General features: G+C 33.3%; 1 protein-coding gene across 1 annotated transcript in view; it reads left to right on the top strand.

Moving 5' to 3' along the window:
- The window catches only part of UTRN (utrophin), a 559804-nt gene that overhangs the window by 200738 nt on the left and 337341 nt on the right, over nt 1-21725 (top strand). The window contains exon 41 of the mRNA XM_051997902.1: nt 3314-3486. Coding sequence (XP_051853862.1) covers nt 3314-3486 — 173 coding nt within the window. The remainder of the gene's footprint in view (nt 1-3313; nt 3487-21725) is intronic.

Consider the following 21725-nt stretch of genomic DNA (forward strand, 5'->3'; position numbering starts at 1 on the left):
CATTAATGATTTCGTACAGCTGAATATATAAAAGCTTGATTCCACATGCATGAGCATCTAATTTGCTTTCTTACTAATTCCCCCTCTTATTCATTCATTCCTTTTATGCTTTGTATATAGTATGATCTTTTTTTAAAAAATGGTAGTAGTTCATTTCAATGGGTCTCTAAGGTTACTGACCACAGCTGCTTCTTTCTAAATTCTACCTGCTACTGTTTCTGTGGGTATCTGTACTATATTGAGTGGGAGGAGAGAAAAATGATTATTTTATTGGTATGGGGACTCTTGAGGAAACCCCCTGCAATGCAAATCAAAACTGACTTTGTAACTTAAAGTCTTAGGGGGTGCCAGGGCATGGGATTTAAGTGACTTTTTCAGTTTTACATAGCTGATCTGTATTCAGGGTGAGACTTGAATCCAGATATCAACTCTCACTAAGACTATCCACTCTGCCATGAGGCTTCTCTTTATAGTATCAGAACTAATTTTCTAATAAGTTTTACTTTTTGGAATGCTTTCTGCTTATTTGAATTAGATTAGATTTGAATTAGAATTAGATTTGAATTAGAATTAGTTATATAGAATTTAATCTAAGAGAAGTGATCTGTGGCTTAGTTAAGGAATTTTTGTGAGTGTTTTGTTTTTAAACTGAAATGGCTTCTTAACTCAATTGCATAGTCCCCAAATGTAACATGATCTTAAAGCATACCTTTGAGGACAACATTGTCATAAGGCTCAAGACACTGACTGTACAGCTTTTTTTTTTATTTTTTGGAAGAGAAATTAAATGTAACATAGATTAAAATACAGAATGGATCAATTGGTGAGCTAAAACCAAAACCTGGGTTTTGTTCTCTGAAACTTAGGCTACAGTTTCATATTTCCCCTGTTTATTTTGCTGATTGTTCTTGAGTTTTTGGAGAGATATAATATAAAACTGATTTCAGAGAGTTGAAGCAGAAATATGTGGTTGGAGGCCTTATTTTTCCCTCTTTTGGAAGTAGTGTGTTGATTGTTATGATTTGTTGGTGCATTTATTTAATGCAATAGGATTCAGAACTAATCTCAAATGATTGTGGCTTGCTTCTGTACGTATCTCTACATTTATGCCTGCATCATGCCTGACTCAATCTCAGTCTTGTATTTAACTCCTCTATTTAAAAGTGGTTCTTTTTATATCCATTTCATTTTAATTTTAATAATTCATTTTAATAGGAGTCTTTGATTTTCTGAAACTTCATTTAGCCAGATGTTACCCATTGCCTTTAGCTTAAATCAAGAAACAATTACATCTTATGTAGCTCAAATAAGAAATGGTTAGTCACATATGCTCCAATATAACAATATGGCTAATTTTTTGGGGTGGTGAGGGAGATTGTGCTAGTTAAGTTGGTTTTGAAACTTGTTACCCTAAGGATTGATATCTTGGCTAATTTAGTGAAAACCCCAGACAGAACAGTAGTGGATTGTGCCTGAAAAACTGAACTTCTGATTGCCTTATCTGATGTTTACAATCTTTATGTTTACAATCTAAGTTAGTGTCCTTGAGCTATAGGTATAATGATCCCTTTACCTTTGCCAGCTGTCCTAACATGACCTCTGGTGACACTTTTAATTGTGCCAGGTTTCTTGACCTAGATTTTGACAAATCCCTTTTCTTCTTAGTTGATCTAAGATGCAGATTGGGTTTCTAAATAAAGTATTTTACTAGCACCCGAAGGACAAAGGGGAAATGGATTTTTTTTTAAGAATTTGCAACTCACAGAACAAAAGAAAACAATAAACTGGCAGAGCTCAGATTTATTCTCTAATAGCCTACATCCAGATTTGAGTAGCCTTATAATTTGTAGATGTTAACATTGTCCCCATTTCAGTCTGAATAGTACCACTCTAGCTCTTTAAATGCCTTGATTCTTCTGGAAAGGGTCTGGCTTAATATGTGTCCTCTGGCAGTATCTGAAACCAATGTCCTTTCTCTTATTCTTTTAGAGGTGACCTCTCTTCTTGCATTTTCTGCCAAGTTGTGCTTTCAGACACCTGATACGAATTAGCTTATGGCTTTAACACCTTTCCTTTTGGAAGTTCACTTGTTTGCCACCTCTTCCCACCTTTAAAGGAGGTGCTTAACCAAAGGCCACCTAATAATTTATGCAGTCTTCTAAAGACTTAACATAAACACTAATAATAACATGCAATTTCCTCTAAGAATGAAACTTATCATTTTATACAGTGGCCACAATATGTTCCAGTTGCTACTACCTTCTTGATACCATATTTATTTGGAGTTCACATCTTCATTCATTTGTTCTTCCATTATATGTTTTTAATTTTTCCATTTTGTTTTGAATTTTACCTTATCTATTTGAGTTATACTAAAATTAAGATGAAAATAAAAACATCAGTAGGTAATAATTTGATAATGATAGAATCCCCAAAGACTGAGAAATTATTTATCAGAAGCGAATATAACTCGTGTCTATTTTAGACACAGTTTTCAGTCAGTTAGAATCATTAATAGCTTCTATGTAGTAGACATTTTTTAAAAAGTTTGAGCATATATATACATTTATACATATACATAAAAAGAATGATAAAACACAGAATTTCTAATGGATCTCATAGTCTGATATGGTGAACAACATGCCAATAATTAAGTAAAAGGGCCTTCTTGGAAAGGTTCATTAAGGATTTTAAAAGTCAAATAAGAGAGGTAGAGGAAAAATTGGGAAAAGAAATAACAGGTATGGAAGAGACACTAAATAGCTTGGAAAAGGAGTACAAAAACTGACTGAAGAAAACAATTATATATAAATGGGACTTACAAAGCACATATTGGGCTGGGTATCTTCATGATGTATAGCTGTGATATATGCAGGACAATTTTTTGGAGCCTTTTATCTTTAAGTGGCCCACTCTAAAACAAAACCCTTACTGTTCAACATTTATTATGAATATACCATGTGCAAGGTACTGTGCTAGTTGCAGAAGATGTGAAGACAAAAAATAGTTCCTAGTGAATTTACTGTTTAATAAGTCTCTATCATGTTTTTATAAGTAAAGAGAAAACTATTGTAATATAATAGCCAAAACTTCTACAGTATTTTAAAACTTACAATGCACTTTATAAACATTATTTTATTTGATCTTCCAGCAGTTCTGGGAAGTAGGTGCTACACCTGTTATTATTCTGATCTCACAGTTGAAGATCCTGAGATTTGAGAGGTTAAATTACTTATCCAAGGTCATATAGCTAATGTAATAATTATTGGAGATGGTATCCAAAACCAGGTCTCTTTTGACATTTTGTTTATAGAACATCAAAGATCTCCTGGACAAACTCGGGGAACAGATTGCAGCTATTCATGAGAAGCAGCCCGATGTTATACTTGAAGTCTCTGGACCTGAAGCTATTCAGATTGGAGATAGACTGACCCAGTTGAATGCTAAGTGGGACAGACTGAATAGAAGATATAATGATCGTAAAGGGTAAGTTTATTTTAGCTTATATCTAGTATTAAGGACTTAAAAAATGTGAGTGTAATCAAAGATCTTGAAAAGAAGTAAAATCATGTACCTTCCATGACAAAAAGTAAAATCATGTACCTCCCACATTAGTCAAATGATTCAGTTTTTTTGCTTTTTTCCCTATATCTGCCTTAAAGAAAATGAGTGTGTCTGTAATTACTATTATTTTTCAGCATATAATTTTTGTGTGTGTGTACATAAAATTTTATGGACAGTATTTTTGGAAAGATTATAATAATATCAATATGGCAATAAATTAAGGAGAATTAAAATTAATGTTACATATGAAACTAATGGTCCAGTAATTAAAAAGGAAAAAAAAAAAGCTTTTTCTAAATTTCCAGTTTCTGAATTTTAAAAATTTCTATGGATTTTTTTTTAAGCAAATGATCTAGACTTATTACTTTATTTGTATAAAGAAACTTCTTTATATGGCAGTTCTCTGAATCAGTATAGTTTTGTATCTGTTTTGCGATTTATAGTCTTAGAAGAGATTTCTAGGATATTATTAAGTTAAGGGACTTTTCTATGGACACATTATCTGTGTTTGAGATGACTGTTTCTCCTGGGTGTTCTTGACTTTAACTCCATCTCTCTATTCACTATGACATGGTTGCATATCATTAATATTTATATCATGGTTTGATGCTCATTGCATTTCATAGTAGTAATATGTCTAGAACTTTTCTGTAAGTAGTATTGTAGATAGCATGGTGAACCTTTAATAAGGAAGAACTGAGTTCAAATCTACTCTCAGACACATAGTAGGTATGTGATGCTAAACAAGTCACTTAACTTTTGTTGTCTTCATTTTTTTCATTTGTAAAGTGGGGCTGTAATATTAACCTTTCAGGCTTGTTGATATTAGGAAAACATTTGAAGAGCTATGTAAACATAAGGCATTATATATCTATATCTATCTATATATGCCAATGGTTAAAATTCTATCTATTAATGGATTAAAAAAAATAACAGTCTAAAGGTATTTTTTTAAATGTACAAACTGCTATTTTTATTCTGTTTTTGGCTAAAAAAAAAAAAAAAAAAAAGCATGAGAACCTCATTTGTAATTAAAAAAACTTTTTTGAAGCCAGTGCTTTTAACTTTCTCTTTACCAAACTGAAGCTAGTGTTAAAGATATCTGCATTGATTTTTCTTTACTCATACATGTACTATGCTACTACTGTAGTACTAACTGGAGTGGTTAAGTTCTGAATAAGTCCAGAGATATACAGCAGATGGCAGGAAGAGCAAAGCAAGAGACAAAATAAACCTACATATCAAACAAATTTTGAACACTTGTTAATCAACAAATGACAAGAGAAAAATTTGGAACAAGCAATACTTTCATAAATTCGTGTTACTTAAAGAGATTACAAAAGTCTTTGTCCCCCTAAGTAATAACTACTTTTTTCTGTCAGTTATTTTGATAAGTATTTGTAACATACTTATTGTTTTCCAGCTGCTGTAGTAAGGGCTGGGCAATCAAAGAAAGGCAAAACCCCTGTCTCTGCTCTTAAGTAACACAGTCTGATCGGTTTGACAGTAAAGAAAAAAAGGGGGGATTTTTGGAAAAGAAGAAGATTTGGAAAGAAAGGTAATGAGTTATTTGGGAGATGTGGAGTTTGAGATCAATTTATCCAGTTTGAGATGGCCATATGACAGGTTGTAATACATCTCAAATTGCCTTCAGAAATCTTGAACTAGATGTTCATTAAATATTGTAAACTCAATATTTAATTGAAGAAGTTCCAAAATGAAACTTGTTATTTTTCCCTCCTAAATCCTCTTTCCTGGGGTATTACTATCTTTTAAGTCTCTTTAGCTCAGAACTCTAGAAGTTATCCTGGATTTCTCAGTACCTCTCACCCCCTTATATTGCGGTTGGCAAGTCCTATCATTTCTTTTTTTTTTTTTTTTTTTTTTAATTTTTTTATTTAATAATTACATTATATTGACACTCATTTCTGTTCCGATTTTTTTTTTCCCCTCCCTCCCTCCACCCCCTCCCCTAGATGGCAAGCAGTCCTTTATATGTTGGATATATTGCAGTATATCCTAGATACAATATATGTTTGCAGAACCGAACAGTTCTCTTGTTGCGTAGGGAGAATTGGATTCAGAAGGTATAAATAATCCGGGAAGAAAAACAAAAATGCAGATAGTTCACATTCGTTTCCCAGTGTGCTTTCTTTGGGTGTAGCTGCTTTTGTCCGTCATTTATCAATTGAAACTCAGGTCTCTTTGTCAAAGAAATCCACTTCCATCAAAATATGTCCTCATACAATATCGTTGTCGAAGTGTATAATGATCTCCTGGTTCTGCTCATTTCACTTAGCATCAGTTCATGTAGGTCTCTCCAAGCCTCTCTGTATTCATCCTGCTGGTCATTTCTTACAGAACAATAATATTCCATAACATTCATATACCACAATTTACCCAGCCATTCTCCAATTGATGGGCATCCATTCATTTTCCAGTTTCTAGCCACTACAAACAGGGCTGCTACAAACATTTTGGCACATACAGGTCCCTTTCCCTTCTTTAGTATTTCTTTGGGATATAAGCCCAATAGAAACACTGCTGGATCAAAGGATATGCACATTTTGATAATTTTTTGGGCATAATTCCAGATTGCTCTCCAGAATGGTTGGATTCGTTCACAACTCCACCAACAATGCATTAGTGTCCCAGTTTTCCCGCATCCCCTCCAACATTCATCATTATTTTTTCCTGTCATCTTAGCCAATCTGACAGGTGTGTAGTGGTATCTCAGAGTTGTCTTAATTTGCATTTCTCTGATCAATAATGATTTGGAACACTCTTTCATATGAGTGGTAATAGTTTCAATCTCATCCTCTGAAAATTGTCTGTTCATATCCTTTGACCATTTATCAATTGGAGAATGGCTTGATTTCTTATAAATTTGAGTCAGTTCTCTATATATTTTGGAAATGAGGCCTTTATCAGAATCTTTAACTGTGAAAATGTTTTCCCAGTTTGTTGCTTCCCTTCTAATCTTGTTTGCATTAGTTTTATTTGTACAAAGGCTTTTTAATTTGATGTAATCGAAATTTTCTATTCTGTGATCAGTAATGGTCTCTAGCTCATCTTTGGTCACAAATTTCTTTCTCCTCCACAAGTCTGAGAGATAAACTATTCTATGTTCCTCTAATTTATTTATAATCTCGTTCTTTATGCCTAGGTCATAGACCCATTTTGATCTTATCTTGGTATATGGTGTTAAGTGTGGGTCCATGCCTAATTTCTGCCATACTAATTTCCAATTATCCCAGCAGTTTTTATCAAATAATGAATTCTTTTCCCAGAAGTTAGGGGCTTTGGGTTTGTCAAACACTAGATTGCTATAATTGACTATTCTGTCTTGTGAGCCTAGCCTTTTCCACTGATCCACTAATCTATTTCTTAGCCAATACCAAATGGTTTTGGTGACTGCTGCTTTATAATATAGTTTTAGATCAGGTACAGCTAGGCCACCTTCATTTGATTTTTTTTTCATTAGTTCCCTTGAGATTCTCGACTTTTTATTGTTCCATATGAATTTTGTTGTTATTTTTTCTAGATCAATAAAATATTTTCTTGGAAGTCTGATTGGTATAGCACTAAATAAATAGATTAGTTTAGGGAGTATTGTCATCTTTATTATGTTCGCTCGGCCAATCCAAGAGCACTTAATATTTTTTTTTGTTTTTTTGTTTTTTTGTTTTTTTGTTTTTTTTACACTTATTCAATAAGACACTTTTCATTTTCTTTAGACTTCTTTATCTTATTCAACTTCATAAATATTTATCTACATTTTGTGATAATGTTATATGGAGATTATATGTTATAAAGAGAATTTCATCTATAATTCTGTTATTTTGACCATTGTTGAAATTAGTTGGACAAGTAATCATTTTGTCTACATAGTCAAAAGCTGAAGAAAAGATTTTATTTGTTCTTCATGTAACTTTTTAAAAATTCTATTGATCATTTCATACAAAAGAATAATTTTTCTAAGTGTACATCAAGTTTTTGCAATTAATTGTAAAAGCTAGAAGATATTTTCTGATTTAAAACTTTCTTTACCCTCTTATATAGGAGTTATAGCTTCATCCAAAAACCAGTGAAATCCAGAAAGAATATTATGATTAAGTATCAGGGCATGAACAGACTTGTATTTCACTGAAATTTCACTGAAAAATATTATTTAAAAAACATTGAAATTTATTAGGTTATCACCTGTTATGGGCCAGAACTCTGAACTTGAAACAAAGGATTCTTACAAGGTGTTAAATCAGTGGAATTGATAGAGACAATGGTTATCTAGTTTATCATGGTTCAGTATGATTGATTTAATCTTATAAAAAATAATGGTTTCCTAGTGATATAATGATTGGTTTATACTCAGTGTAGAACATATAAGCTAGGAGCCTTAGCTAGGATTGATTTGGAGAGAGGCAGAGGCAGAATAGACAAAGGACTGGTGACAGGAGCTTAAGCCCTCAGAATCAAGGGGAGAAATTCAATTCGAATTGAATTTCGATCTTCAATCATCCTGGTGGCTGGCCTGGCCTCCTGCATTTCTCCACTGAGACCAAGGCTGGTCTGAAAGCAAGAGCACTTAATATTTTTCCAATTATTTAAGTCTGACTTTATTTGTGTGGAGACTTTTTTATAATTTTGCTCATATAATTCCTGACTTTCCTTTGGTAGATAGATTCCCAAATATTTTATGGTATCAACAGTTATTCTGAATGGAATTTCTCTTTGTATCTCTTGCTGTTGGGTTTTGTTGGTGATGTATAAAAATGCTGAGGATTTATGGGGATTTATTTTGTAGCCAGCTACTTTGCTAAAATTATGAATTATTTCCAATAGCTTTTTGGTAGAATCTCTGGGGTTCTCTAGGTATACCATCATATCATCTGCAAAGAGTGATAGTTTGGTTTCCTCATTGCCTACTCTAATTCCTTTTATATCTTTCTCGACTCTTATTGCCGAGGCTAGTGTTTCTAGTACGATATTAAATAATAATGGTGATAGTGGGCAACCTTGCTTCACTCCAGATCTTACTGGGAAAGGTTCCAGTTTTTCCCCATTGCATATGATGCTTACTGATGGTTTTAAATATATGCTCTTGACTATTTTAAGGAAAAGTCCATTTATTCCTATGCTCTCAAGTGTTTTTATTAGGAATGGATGTTGGATTTTATCAAATGCTTTTTCTGCATCTATTGAGATGATCATGTGGTTTTTGTTTGTTTGGTTATTGATATAGTCAATTATGCTAATAGTTTTCCTAATATTGAACCAGCCCTGCATTCCTGGTATAAATCCTACTTGGTCATAGTGTATTATCCTGGTGACAATTTTCTGTAATCTTTTTGCTAATATTTTATTTAAGATTTTAGCATCAATATTCATTAGGGAGATTGGTCTGTAATTTTCTTTCTCTGTTTTCAGCCTACCTGGTTTAGGTATCAGTACCATGTCTGTGTCATAAAAGGAGTTTGGTAGGACTCCTTCAATCCCTATTTTTTCAAATAGTTTATATAACATTGGAGTTAATTGTTCTTTAAATGTTTGGTAGAATTCACATGTAAATCCATCTGGTCCTGGGGATTTTTTCTTAGGGAGTTGATTGATAGTTTGTTCTATTTCTTTTTCTGAGATGGGACTGTTTAGGATATTTACTTCTTCCTCTGTTAGTTTGGGCAAGCTGTATTTTTGGAGGTATTTTTCTATTTCATCTAAGTTGTCGAATTTATTGGCATAAAGTTGGGCAAAGTAACTCCTAATTATTGCTCTAATTTCCTCTTCGTTAGTGGTGAGTTCTCCCTTTTCATTTTTAAGACTAACAATTTGATTTTCCTCTTTCCTTTTTTAAATCAGATTTACTAAGGGTTTGTCTATTTTGTTGGTTTTTTCATAGAACCAACTCTTAGTTTTATTAATCAATTCAATAGTTTTTTTACTTTCAATTTTATTGATCTCCCCTTTTACTTTTAGAATTTCAAGTTTAGTGTTTGACTGGGGGTTTTTAATTTGTTCCTTTTCTAGCATTTTTAATTGCAAACCCAATTCATTGACCTTCTCTTTCTCTATTTTATACAAATAGGCCTCTAGAGATATGAAATTTCCCCTTATTACCGCTTTGGCTGCATCCCATACATTTTGGTATGATGTCTCATTATTATCGTTTTCTTGGGTGAAGTTATTAATTATGTCTATGATTTGCTGTTTTACCCAATCATTCTTTAGTATGAGATTATTTAGTTTCCAATTATTTTTTGGTCTACTTCCCCCTGCTTTTTTGTTGAATGTAATTTTCATTGCATCGTGGTCTGAAAAGGATGCATTTACTATTTCTGCCTTACTACATTTGAGTTTGAGGTTTTTATGTCCTAATATATGGTCAATTTTTGTATAGGTTCCATGAACTGCTGAAAAGAAAGTGTATTCCTTTCTGTCTCCATTACATTTTCTCCAGAGATCTATCATATCTAGCTTTTCTAGTATTCTGTTTACCTCTTTGACTTCTTTCTTATTTATTTTCTGGTTTGATTTATCTAATTCTGAGAGTGCAAGGTTAAGATCTCCCACTATTATAGTTTTACTGTCTATTTCTTCTTGCAGCTCTCTTAGTTTCTCTTTTAAGAATTTAGATGCTACCCCACTTGGTGCATATATGTTTAATATAGATAGTGCTTCATTATCCATGCTACCCTTTAGCAAGATATAGTGTCCTTCCTTATCTCTTTTAATTAGGTCAATTTTTGCTTTAGCTTGATCTGAGATCAGGATGGCTACCCCTGCTTTTTTGACTTCACCTGAAGCATAATAGATTTTGCTCCAACCTTTTACCTTTAACCTGCATGTATCTCCCCACTTCAGGTGTGTTTCCTGTAAACAACATATTGTAGGATTCTGGCTTTTAATCCATTCTGCTAACCGCTTCCTCTTTATGGGGGAGTTTACCCCGTTCACATTTATGGTTAGAATGACCAATTCTGTATTACTTGCCATCTTGTTAACCCTGGTTTATGCTTTCCTCCCTTCTTTCCCCTTTCCCCCCCTTCCAAGTATTAAGCTTGTGAGCACCCCTTGCTTCTCACAGCCCTCCCTTTTTAGTGTCCCTCCCCCCGCCTTAGAGTTCCTCCCCCTATCTTACCCCTTTCCCTCCCAGTTCCCGTATTCCCTTCCACTTAGCTTATTCCTTCCCTTTCCACTTTTCCCTTCTCACTTTTCAATGAGATGGGAGAAGTTTCACCATAGATTGAATATGTCTTAAGATTTTTCACTTAAAGCCAATTCTGAAGGCAGTAAGATACCCACTATATTCATCCCCCTCCATTCTTTCTCTCAGATATAATAGGTTTCCTATGCCTCTTCATGAGATGTACTACCCCCACTTTACCCTTTTTCTGGTACAATGTCCTTTCCACATCAATTTCTAGAACAAGGTATACATGTATTCTTTATACATCTATATAGTCAAAATATAGTTCCCGAGATTAATCTTTACCTTTTTAGATTTCTCTTGAGTTCTATATTTGTAGATCAAACTTTTTGTTAAGTTCTGGTTTTTTCATCAGAAATAGATGAAATTCGCTTACTTCGTTGAATGTCCATCTTCTTCCCTGGAAAAAGATGCTCATTCTCGCTGGGTAAGTTATTTTTGGTTGCATACCAAGTTCCTTAGCCTTTCGGAATATCATATTCCAGGCCCTTCGATCTTTTAATGTGGATGCTGCCAGATCCTGGGTGATCCTTATTGTGGCTCCTTGATACTTGAATTGGGTTTTTCTAGCCGCTTGCAATATTTTTTCTTTCATCTGAGGGTTCTGGCATTTGGCCACTATATTCCTTGGTGTTTTGATTTTAGGATCCCTTTCAGTGGGTGATCGATGAATCCTTTCAATGTTTATTTTTTCCTCAAGTCCTATTATTTCTAAAGTATGCTTCCTTCTTTCCTCTGCCACTGCCATCATTTTAATGTAGACTTCTATTATAGTCTGCATGAATTATTGCAGTAGCTTTCGGCTAGTTGTGCCTGACTCAAGTCTCTCCCCAATCTACTCTAGTCTATCTTTATTCACAATCAGAATTTTTTCTTCCCTTCTAATTTCCCTTTTATAGTTACCTCTCCAATGCTCAATTATATCGACTTTGACTGTTTTCTTACCCATCCTTTTAATTTGCCCCTTTCCTCTTTGAACATCATCAATTATTTCCCTTTTGAGTTAAATAAATTCTATGCCATCCTCTCTGTATGTGTATGTTCAACATTCCTTCTAACTCCAGTTCAGATGAAAGTTAAGTTCACAAGGTGCAACTTGACCTTCTAAAGTGATTTTTCTAAGGTATGGGTCTGATGATTTTGACACCTCCACTCTGCTCAATAAATTCTGATGGCATCTATTCCTTCTGAGAGCAGATAAAAAATGCTTTGGCATTCAGAGCCTTTGATAATCTAGTCCCTTTCTTACCTTTCCATTTTCCTTCCACACTCTGACACTGGCCTTCTGGTATCCCACAAACAAGACTATCCATCTCTCAGCTTTGTGTATTCTTTGTCTGATCTTTATGCCTAGAACTCTTCTTCCTCTGATATGGCTATTGATCTCCTGAATTCTTTTAAGTCCTAACTAAAATTCCATTTTATGCAGAAAGTTTTCCCCAGACCCTCTTCATTCTAGTGCCTTCTTTTTATTAATTATTTCATATCTTTTTACATGTATTTGTTTGCATGTTATCTTCCCTCATAGATTGTGAACTCTTTGAAGGAACTCTTTTGCCTTCTTTTGTATCCCCAGCATTAAGAGCCATGCCTGATGTAGACACTTAATAAATGCTTACTTATTGCATAATAGTAGCTCTGAAGAGAGGCAAATATTGGATATATAAATTTGGGGATCATATGGGGATCATATAATATTTTCCCTTCAGTTATTTAAATCCTAAAATGGGATAAATGTATAATACTATTGTAGTCATCTTTGTAATTCATTGCATGTGGCTACTTAAGCACCTATTATTTAAAAACTAATCATCCATTTCTATTTTGCATGAGAGGAAGCCTCTGGAGTAAGAGAACCTATATTTTAATCCTCTCAACAATTACGTGTGACTATGAGCAAAACAATTTCATCTCCTTGGACTTTGGTTTTCTATTGTATAAAATGAATGATTTGGATTATGTCCTAAGAGAAGTTGAAGTAAATTATGACCTGTCTTTATTTCTAAAGATTCTTGTTTGGGCGGAAGTTCTCTCAGCGTCTTATTGGTACAACAAGATGGCACAGTGAATAGAATATCACGTCTAGAGGCAGGAAAGTCTGAGTTAAAATCCAGCCTCAGAAACCTACAGTTTAGTGATCTGGGCAAGCCTCTTAGTACTATTTGATTTATTTTCCTTATTTGTAAAATGAGTTGGAAAAAGAAATTGTAAATCACTTCAGTCTCTGTACCAAGAAAACCCCAAATGGGGTCACATAGAATCAGGTATTATTGAAATGATTGAACAGGAACAATAATAATACTTTATTCTCTTAAAAAATTAATTTGGCATCTTGTTAGAATTTCATGTGAACACATTCACATAGAACAAGTTGATAAACGAATCTTTGCCCAAGGAGTATTATTTTTATATGAGCTGTGTGCTAGCTAAATACCATCTGTTTATTAGAGAAAGGTCTGTCTATAGCAAATTTGTTTAGAATGTCAAATACCATTTCCTTTGACAAGACTTGAAAGGTCTGAGGCCTGTTGAGTTTTTGAAAATAGTCTTTTAAAAACTACCTTATTTCAATTAATAAGCATTTTTTCTCCTTCAAATTGAAAAACAAGGGGGGAAAAAAGAAAACTCTTCTAACATATAAAATTATCCAAGACAAATTCTAATATTGACCTTGCCCAAAAAGTCATATTGTAATCTGAATCTTAAGTTCAGATAAGAAAGAGATTCTAAAGCTGGTTTTGTTTTGTTTTGATGGTTATTTAAAAGAAAGCAAACAGAATTGAAAGAAATTTTTTTCATTATAAGTCACATATATTAAGCAAACTCCTTTGCTTTTACCACCTTTATTGTAAATGGGAGGGTAGAGCCAAAGAGGTGATACAAAGTACACTAAGACAGGATGAAAATTATATATTTATAGTCATAAGTATTAGCATGAGCAGCATGAACGTAACCTACAACACAGAAAAACATAACTTATTAGATTAGAAAACAAACTCAAACAAGATATTGCTTATAGAAAAAACAAAAAGACTTAAAATGAGTGGCCAGGACAAAATTTATTATTTTTCAGGTGAATTTAAAAACAAATCACATCCAAGGTAGCAATCATGAATTTTAGGCAAGACTACATAAATTAATTTGTGTGATTAAAAATAGGTGATCTTGAAAAGTATGAGATATTTAAAGACAAATCAATATCACAATGTAATAGACACTCGGCAGTGTGGGAGGGACGGGATGGATGGAGGGGATAAATATTTGCATAGTATCTACTATGTACTAAGCACTATGCCTAAATCCTTTTTTTTAAAAAACATATATTCTCTCATTTCAGTCTTACATGACTCTTTAATATTGATGCTATTATTATTCCTATTTTACAATTAAATAAACTGAGGCAGACTGGTTAAGTGATGTTCCTAAGGTTACACAATAATTGCCTGGATGCTTGCTTAAAACTTAAGTCTAAATTCCAGGCCTAGCACTCAACCGACTTTTTTTTTTACCAGCTGCCTCTAGCTTCATAGACTTTAAATACTTAAAACAAACAAGAATTGCATTTTAGGAAATAACAGAATCCTATGCTAAACTCTAGCATAGAAAAATAAAGCTAAAATAGTGGGAGATTTCCAGGTGCCCTTTCCACATTTAGACAAATCTAGCATGAGACAAATAAAAAAGAAATTGATGATCCAATTAGAACGTTTAAAAAAAAAGTTTTTTCAGCAATTACTAAATGAGATTAGAAAGCAGTGTACACATTTCTCAGCCACATATTATACCTTTACAAAAACTGACTATATGCTGGGGCACAAAAAATGCAAATAAGCCTATGTAGTTTTTTTTTAAAACAAAACAAAACAAAAACTTCAAAATCATGATATCTGAGTATTTCAGTGAACTTGTGATCCTCTCTATATGGGTTTTTCTTCACTGATGCAAATTGCTATCCATTCATATCTTTTCATCCTTTTCTTCTCATTAACTTTTCAAGGATAATCTACCAAATATTCTTGAAGATCTTCCTGTAGTTGAATATTTCATGCTTAATGATGTGATGATCAGAATATCTATCATTCTCACTATATGTTTCACGTTGCTGTTTTTCCTGATATTGTCTTTTATGTCACTTCTTGGCCATAATTCATTTTTGGTAGAGTACACTGCAGAATACTTAATTACTTTAAGGTTTTGCTTTGGATCAACCATAGTTTTGCTGCTTCTAAGGTCATGATGTTCCATTATTTTTAGCTACCTTGTTTCATTGCATACCTAATTTTTTTTTAAGAGTTTTTGTAGCAGAGAGCAAGTAGAAATCTTTGAAAACACTGAATATACTTTTTCAAAAATGTTTAAACCCAGTATCCACTCCCAAGGCATTCTTCTATGACCATCTCATTTTCTTTCTACAGAATTTATGTAAGAAGTTTTGCCTATGCAATTACATGTGAAAATCTAGGAAATAATGTATTCTTCATCTTCTTATTATTCTGCACCCCCCACCCCTTTTCAATTGATATGTTGATTTTGTCTGCTTGTTAATGGATCATATTTAGGAGGTTTTGTCGTATTCTGGGGGATGTCTGCTGATGGTGCTTCAGCATGATGTCAACAGAACCTGAGGGAATTTTGGTTTATTCTTTTAAGGAAATCTTTATGTTTTTTGGATTTTGTATTATACATGCTCCATGACAGTGGGGAAATATCTTCACACTGATAAATATCTCTGTTTTATGTCTTGTTTGATATTTGATACTTAAAAGATTATTGAACCAAGTTATCTTTATGGTTTAACCAATCTATGGAGTTTTGAATAATCTTTACATTTCCATGGAAATGATTTTATGGGGAAGTACCTTCTATGGTATGCTTTGTTCTGCCAAGTCAATTTCTTTTTTTATAGTTTCCTTTTTTGAAAAGTAAGCATGTCAGGATCTTGTATTTTCTCTATTTCACTCTACTTTTCTCAGTTCTTAGTGAAGATTTCAATTGTTGTAGAAATTGCCTACATTATTGATGGCAAACCTAAATAGAAATGAAGGTCAGTAAAATGTCCGTAAGAATCCTTGTGGATCCCATATTGACTTAAAAATTTATATATGAATATTTTTTGTTTTATTGTTATTATTTTTTAAGAAATATTTCCCAAATCTATTTTAATCTGTTTTGGTTGGTTTACATTTGGGAGTATAGTTGGTTGCCTACAGCTATGTGTTCAAAACTTACATGATCTTGTCTATGTTTTTATGAGGTATGTCTTTGATATGTAGAAAGGCTTTATATAGAAGATCAAAATCATTGTGTGAAATTGCTACATATTCTCATGCTTGTGGGTTATTTCCCCTTGTTAATAGTAGTGTTGGTGATTGTTTTCACTCTTTTGGATGTATTGACAACAAATAGATTCCTTGCTTGCCTTCTTTTTTTCTGTAGTAATTGGGGTTAAGTGATTTTCCTAGGGTCACACAGCTAGGAAATGTTAAGTGTCTGAGAGCAGATTGGAACTCAGGTCCTCCTGACTTCAGGGCTGGTACTCTAGCCAGTGCACCACCGAGCTGTCCTATGTTGTTTGCTTTTAAAATTCTTTCCCGGTGAATGGACATTAATCATTTCCATCTGTTAATTCCTACTCTTTGTAAAGATAAATAGGGGGAGAAAATAAGAATACCATAGAAGAGACATTCTATTTTTCATAATGTTAGAATTTTATTTTAACATAAACTGTATAAGTTTCTGAGACAATTCTAAATATTGATAGAAACATAACTTTGACATGATAACTTAGCATACAAAAGTGTTGAAATAATCTGCATTATAGTTGAATAGTTATGCTTTTTTTACCTCCTAAATTTGAGCTCCATTCAGTCTCCTTCTCAAATTATGTGCTCAACCCTTCTTCTGCCCCCATTTGAAGTTTGAAGTGGACCCAAACTTCTTGGGTCCTCAATGCTCTTATTTATAATTTATAAATATGTACTATATTTCTTACCTTAAAGCTTCTTCTTCTACCTTCCTTTCTATTTTTCTCCCATGTGTCATAAAGAGGTGGCCCTTCTTTTCTAAAGGCAACCTGCCCTCCATGCGTAAATGATTTCATTCTGAAAGGCAACCTGCCTTCCATGCGTAAATGATTTCATTCTGCCCATTTTCTTCATTGACCCTCTATCATCTTTACTCTCTCATTTATCTTCAAACTCTTCCTATGTATTTGCTGCTTTTCTACTGTTTACTAATATTTACACATCTCTCCCGTCCTCTGGAAATCCATATTTGATCTATCTTTCTATCCTTACTAGCCATTGTCTCATTTCTTTATTCCCTTTTCTGTCTGTTTTTGAGAAAGTTGTTTTTGTTAGCTGGCCCCTACTTCTTTTCCTCTCTTCCTCTAAAACCTCTGCCAAAAAAATCCAAAAATCCAAAAAAAAAAAAAAAACCCCACAAAACTTCTGACCTTAAAATTCACTAAAAACAATCCTCTCCATTGTAACTATTTCTTCATTGCCAAATCTTATTTTCTTTTCTCACTCTGTATTCTGCTTTCCAACTATCACTGTCTTGTTCTTGATACCTTCTTCTTGCTGTATTTACACGATGCTGTTTTTTCCTTCTTGTTTTATCACTCTTTTTTAGTTTCCTCTATGAGAGCTTCATTCAGCTCATACTTTTAACTGTGGATATTAGAAAGATCTCTGCTCTGAATCTTTTCTTCTCTCTCTATACTGTTTCACTTGATAATCTCATTTCCCATGTATTTAACTATCATATCTATACTTATTTTTCTCAAATCTACTTATCCAACCTAACTTCTCTGCTGACCTCTAAATTCTCATTTCTAGCTGCTTATTGTACATCTCAAACTAAGTGTCCCATAGATGTCTTATAATCAACATCTTCTCCTCCCATCCCTACCTTTCTCTATTATTGTTCAGGGTACCACCATCCTCATTCCCTGACATTTGAAATGTTGTATCCCTTCTTGACCTCTTATCTTCTCTTATCTTCCCACTGTCCTAACCCATTTGTTTCCAAAGCCTACATGATTTTATCTTTGTGCATCTCTTTTATATAATCCCCATCTCTCTTAACATTTCCCTTACTTTGTCACAACCCTTAGACCTCATTATGATGATTTCTAATCCACAAGTACCCTACTCTAGTCTGCTAGAATTAGTCTTCCTTAATGGCAATCTGATCATGGCATCAGCTCCCTTCTCAATAAATTCAGTGGCTTTCTATTAATTCCAGTCTCAAATATAAAATCCTTTGGTAGGCATTCAAACCTTTCATAACCTGGCCCACTTTTCCAGTTTTCTTATATTTTATAATCTCCTCCCACCATGTACTCTGTGATGCAGTGATACTGATCTCTTTGATGCTCCTTGAACAAGAAACTTTCTTAGCTCTGAGGTTTTTATAGGCAATTTCCCATGCTTGATATTTGCTCCTCCCTCATCTCAACTTCCTGACTTTTCTGATTTCCTTTAGACTCACATAAAACCCTACCTTCTACAGAATTCCTTTCCTGATCCCTCTTAATTCTAATGACTTTGATTATCTTAATTTTTAACTTGCCTATCCCTTTTTGTACATAGTTCTTTGCAGCTTTTCTTCTCTATTCGGCTGTAAATTTCTTGAGTTCTAGGCCTGTCTTTTTTTTTTTTTCTCCCTCCCTTCCTTCCTTCCTTCCTTCCTTCCTTCCTTCCTTCCTTCCTTCCTTCCTTCCTTCCTTCCTTCCTTCCTTCCTTCCTTCCTCCCTTCCTCCCTTCCTCCCTTCCTCCCTTCCTCCCTTCCTCCCTTCCTCCCTCCCTCCCTTCCTCCCTTCCTCCCTTCCTCCTTCCCTCCTTCCTTCTCTCCCCCCTCCCTCTCTCCCTTTTTCCTTCCTCCCTCCCTCCCTTCCTCTCTCTTCTTTTTTTTTTTTTTTTCTTTTTCTTTTTTTTGAATCCTCGACACTCAATGTAGCATCTGGCACATAGTAGACACATAATAAAAGCTTAGTAATTGACAAAAATCATTAGACGAGGTCTTTGCTTAAATTAACTTCTTCATGGCTAGTTGGGACTTAATTGGAAAGAACTACAGTTTCTAATTTTATTTCCTTTTTTGTGGAAAAGGAAAAAAAATACAAATCTTTTTACATGATAGCAAGAATTGAAAAGTGTTGCTTCCTTTAAAAGTGCTGTCTTGAGTTCATGGTCAGTAGTCTAGAGATTCTCTCTGAAATTTGAGATTATCGCCTTTTGGAGAGAGAGAAAAAAAGGTTTTTCTTAGAATATTTTTCAGAGAGAGGTGTTCAGATTTTATATTTTTTATATAACCATACTTTTAGATTGTATTACATGAGAGGTTGAGACCTTGCCTTCAGTTCAGTGAGACCAAGTTTAAAGCTTCATCTCTGCATGAATACTGATTGTGAAATCATGGGCAATTATAGAAATCTTAATATTTCAGACTACTTTCTCTAGTACAAGTGCAATTCTACACCAATGAAAGCAAGTCTAGGCTAACAACTAAACAGATAAATCCAATCTCCCATTCCCCTAATTAAAAAACTCCCTACATACCTCTTAAGGTTTCCTCTTTTTTTTTAATTCTACATTTTAAAAAATGTGGAATATATATATATATATATATATATATATATATATATATATATAATATATATATATATATATATATATATATATATATATATTATATATATATATATATATATATATATATATATATATATACATACACACACATATACACACCCATACATATATTTTACAATTTTCAATAAAATAATAATTTTTTTATTCAAGGATAGAGTAGAAGAAAATTATAGAATTATTAGACACTTTCATTAAAGACTTTGCCACTTACCAGCTGTGGGATCATTGAACAATTTAAATCAACTCTCTTGAGGCATATTGTCTTCACAGGTACAGAGAGTTGTACTAAATGACCTCTAATGTGTCATCTTTGTTTTGGGTCTATAATCTCATTTGTACTTTCTACCTGTTTTCCATGTAATTAAATGATTTTTGAAATTCATAGATTTCACAAATTCCCCCATGAGTTGAATCTAATAGGACAAATTGATTTCCAAAATCAGCTGTCATTACATAGGATAGGAAAGATACTAGTAAATGTGAATCCAGAAAATAGGGATTTGATTGGACATGGCCAGTTTATTATTAGTGAGCATTATGATTTGACAGGCCAAAAAAAAAATTCTTAGGTGAATTTACACCACGTTTATGGGAGTAGAACATTGAATATGAAGGGAAAATATTGATACTTTTTGCTTTGCTTGGACCATAATTTTTTTAACTGTATATAAAATAAATTATTTTAATATTTTGAATATTTTTATTAGCTAAAGTTATTTTATACCTTATCTAAACTCTCTTCTTTTCCTTAATTGTCTCCCACCTTCCTTCCTCTTTTTTTCTTTAATTTGCTCTCTTTCTTCCTCTATTCTTTCTTTTTTCTCTATTCTTTTCCCAAATTCCTCATTGTTGATCCTATCTTTTAAAAATTTTATTTATTTTTTAAATTATAGCTTTTTATTTTCAAAACACATGCATAATCTTCACCATTCACCCCTACACAACCCTATGCTCCAATTTTTTCCCTCCCTCTGCTTCTTCCCATCCTCTCCCTAAATGACAAGTTATCCAAAATGTCAAACACGTGCAGTTCCTCTACACACATACCTCCACAATCACCATGCTACAAAAGAAAAATCAGAACAAAAAAGGAAAAAAAAAACTCAGAAAAATAAAATGACAGCAAACGACAACAAAAGTGAAAATACCATCTTGTGATCCACGCTGTTCCCACAGTTGAACCACATTCTTTATAGTATGTTGATTTCTAGTTTTAGTTTATCTAGATGTTAAATAAAGAAGAATCCAATGACATATGAGAAAATGGCTGAATCATCTGAAGATATTTAACTTATATTTAGAAGAGTTTATTGGATTCAGACATTTAAAAAGTTATCATATGAAATGCATTTTCTTTTTCTGCTTTGTGTTCCCTTCGTCATGTTAGAAATAGAACCAGTGGACAGAAGTTAAAGAGAGACAGATTAAGGAAATATTTTCTCAGACTTGAATTGTGCAAAACTAAAATTAGATTTTATTACTGGAATTATTCAGAAAGAGGTTATGTTGACATATTTGGGATTATTCAGGTATGTGTTAGACTAGAAAACTTCAAGTGGTCCTTTTAAAATTAAGATTTCCTGAATTTCTCTTTTATCTAGAAATCCTTTTTAAAATTGGTCATAGAAAGTCATGATCAGTGGTCTTAAGAATATATATATATATATATATCCAATTAAAAACATGCATCTGTCACTTAATTTGGATTTGAGCACTCTGTTAATCCTTTATTAAGGATTTGCATGTTTGTTACATAGTTTAATATTTTTATTCTGCAAACTTGCTTGCAAAATCATGTACATTGGGTTCTAGGTTCTTAGATATAGAACCAAAAGGGACTTTACGGACTTTCTGATTTTGCCCATACTGCCCCTGCACATACCCACCATCCTCTACCCCATTCTTCCACCATTTTACTATTGAGGAAAACTTGTTTAAAGTCAAACAACTAGAAATGTTAGATGCTTGATTACAATCCACATTTTTGGAATCCAGAGACACAGGGATATAGCCTCCTTCCCTACCCTTCTGTGCTTTATTGCCTCATAATCAAGGTTTTGGTTGGAAGAGCCCTATTTTTCAGAATTTGGCATTTTAGATATATTTTCTTTGCTGATCATCTCCAGTCATCCTATTCTCTATTTTGCCACTGGACCTAGAGAGCTCTGAAAGAGCAAATGAGGCTGGCGACTTTGCATAGCCTATTCTTGCCCAAATCCAATTTACTTATATGTCATATCACTTCCCTGATGTCATCATATTTTTCAAGAGCAAAGAAGAAACAGCAACTTTGATGATTA

This window comes from Antechinus flavipes, chromosome 4 (genome assembly GCF_016432865.1).
Source record: "Antechinus flavipes isolate AdamAnt ecotype Samford, QLD, Australia chromosome 4, AdamAnt_v2, whole genome shotgun sequence".
Classification (NCBI taxonomy): domain Eukaryota; kingdom Metazoa; phylum Chordata; class Mammalia; order Dasyuromorphia; family Dasyuridae; genus Antechinus; species Antechinus flavipes.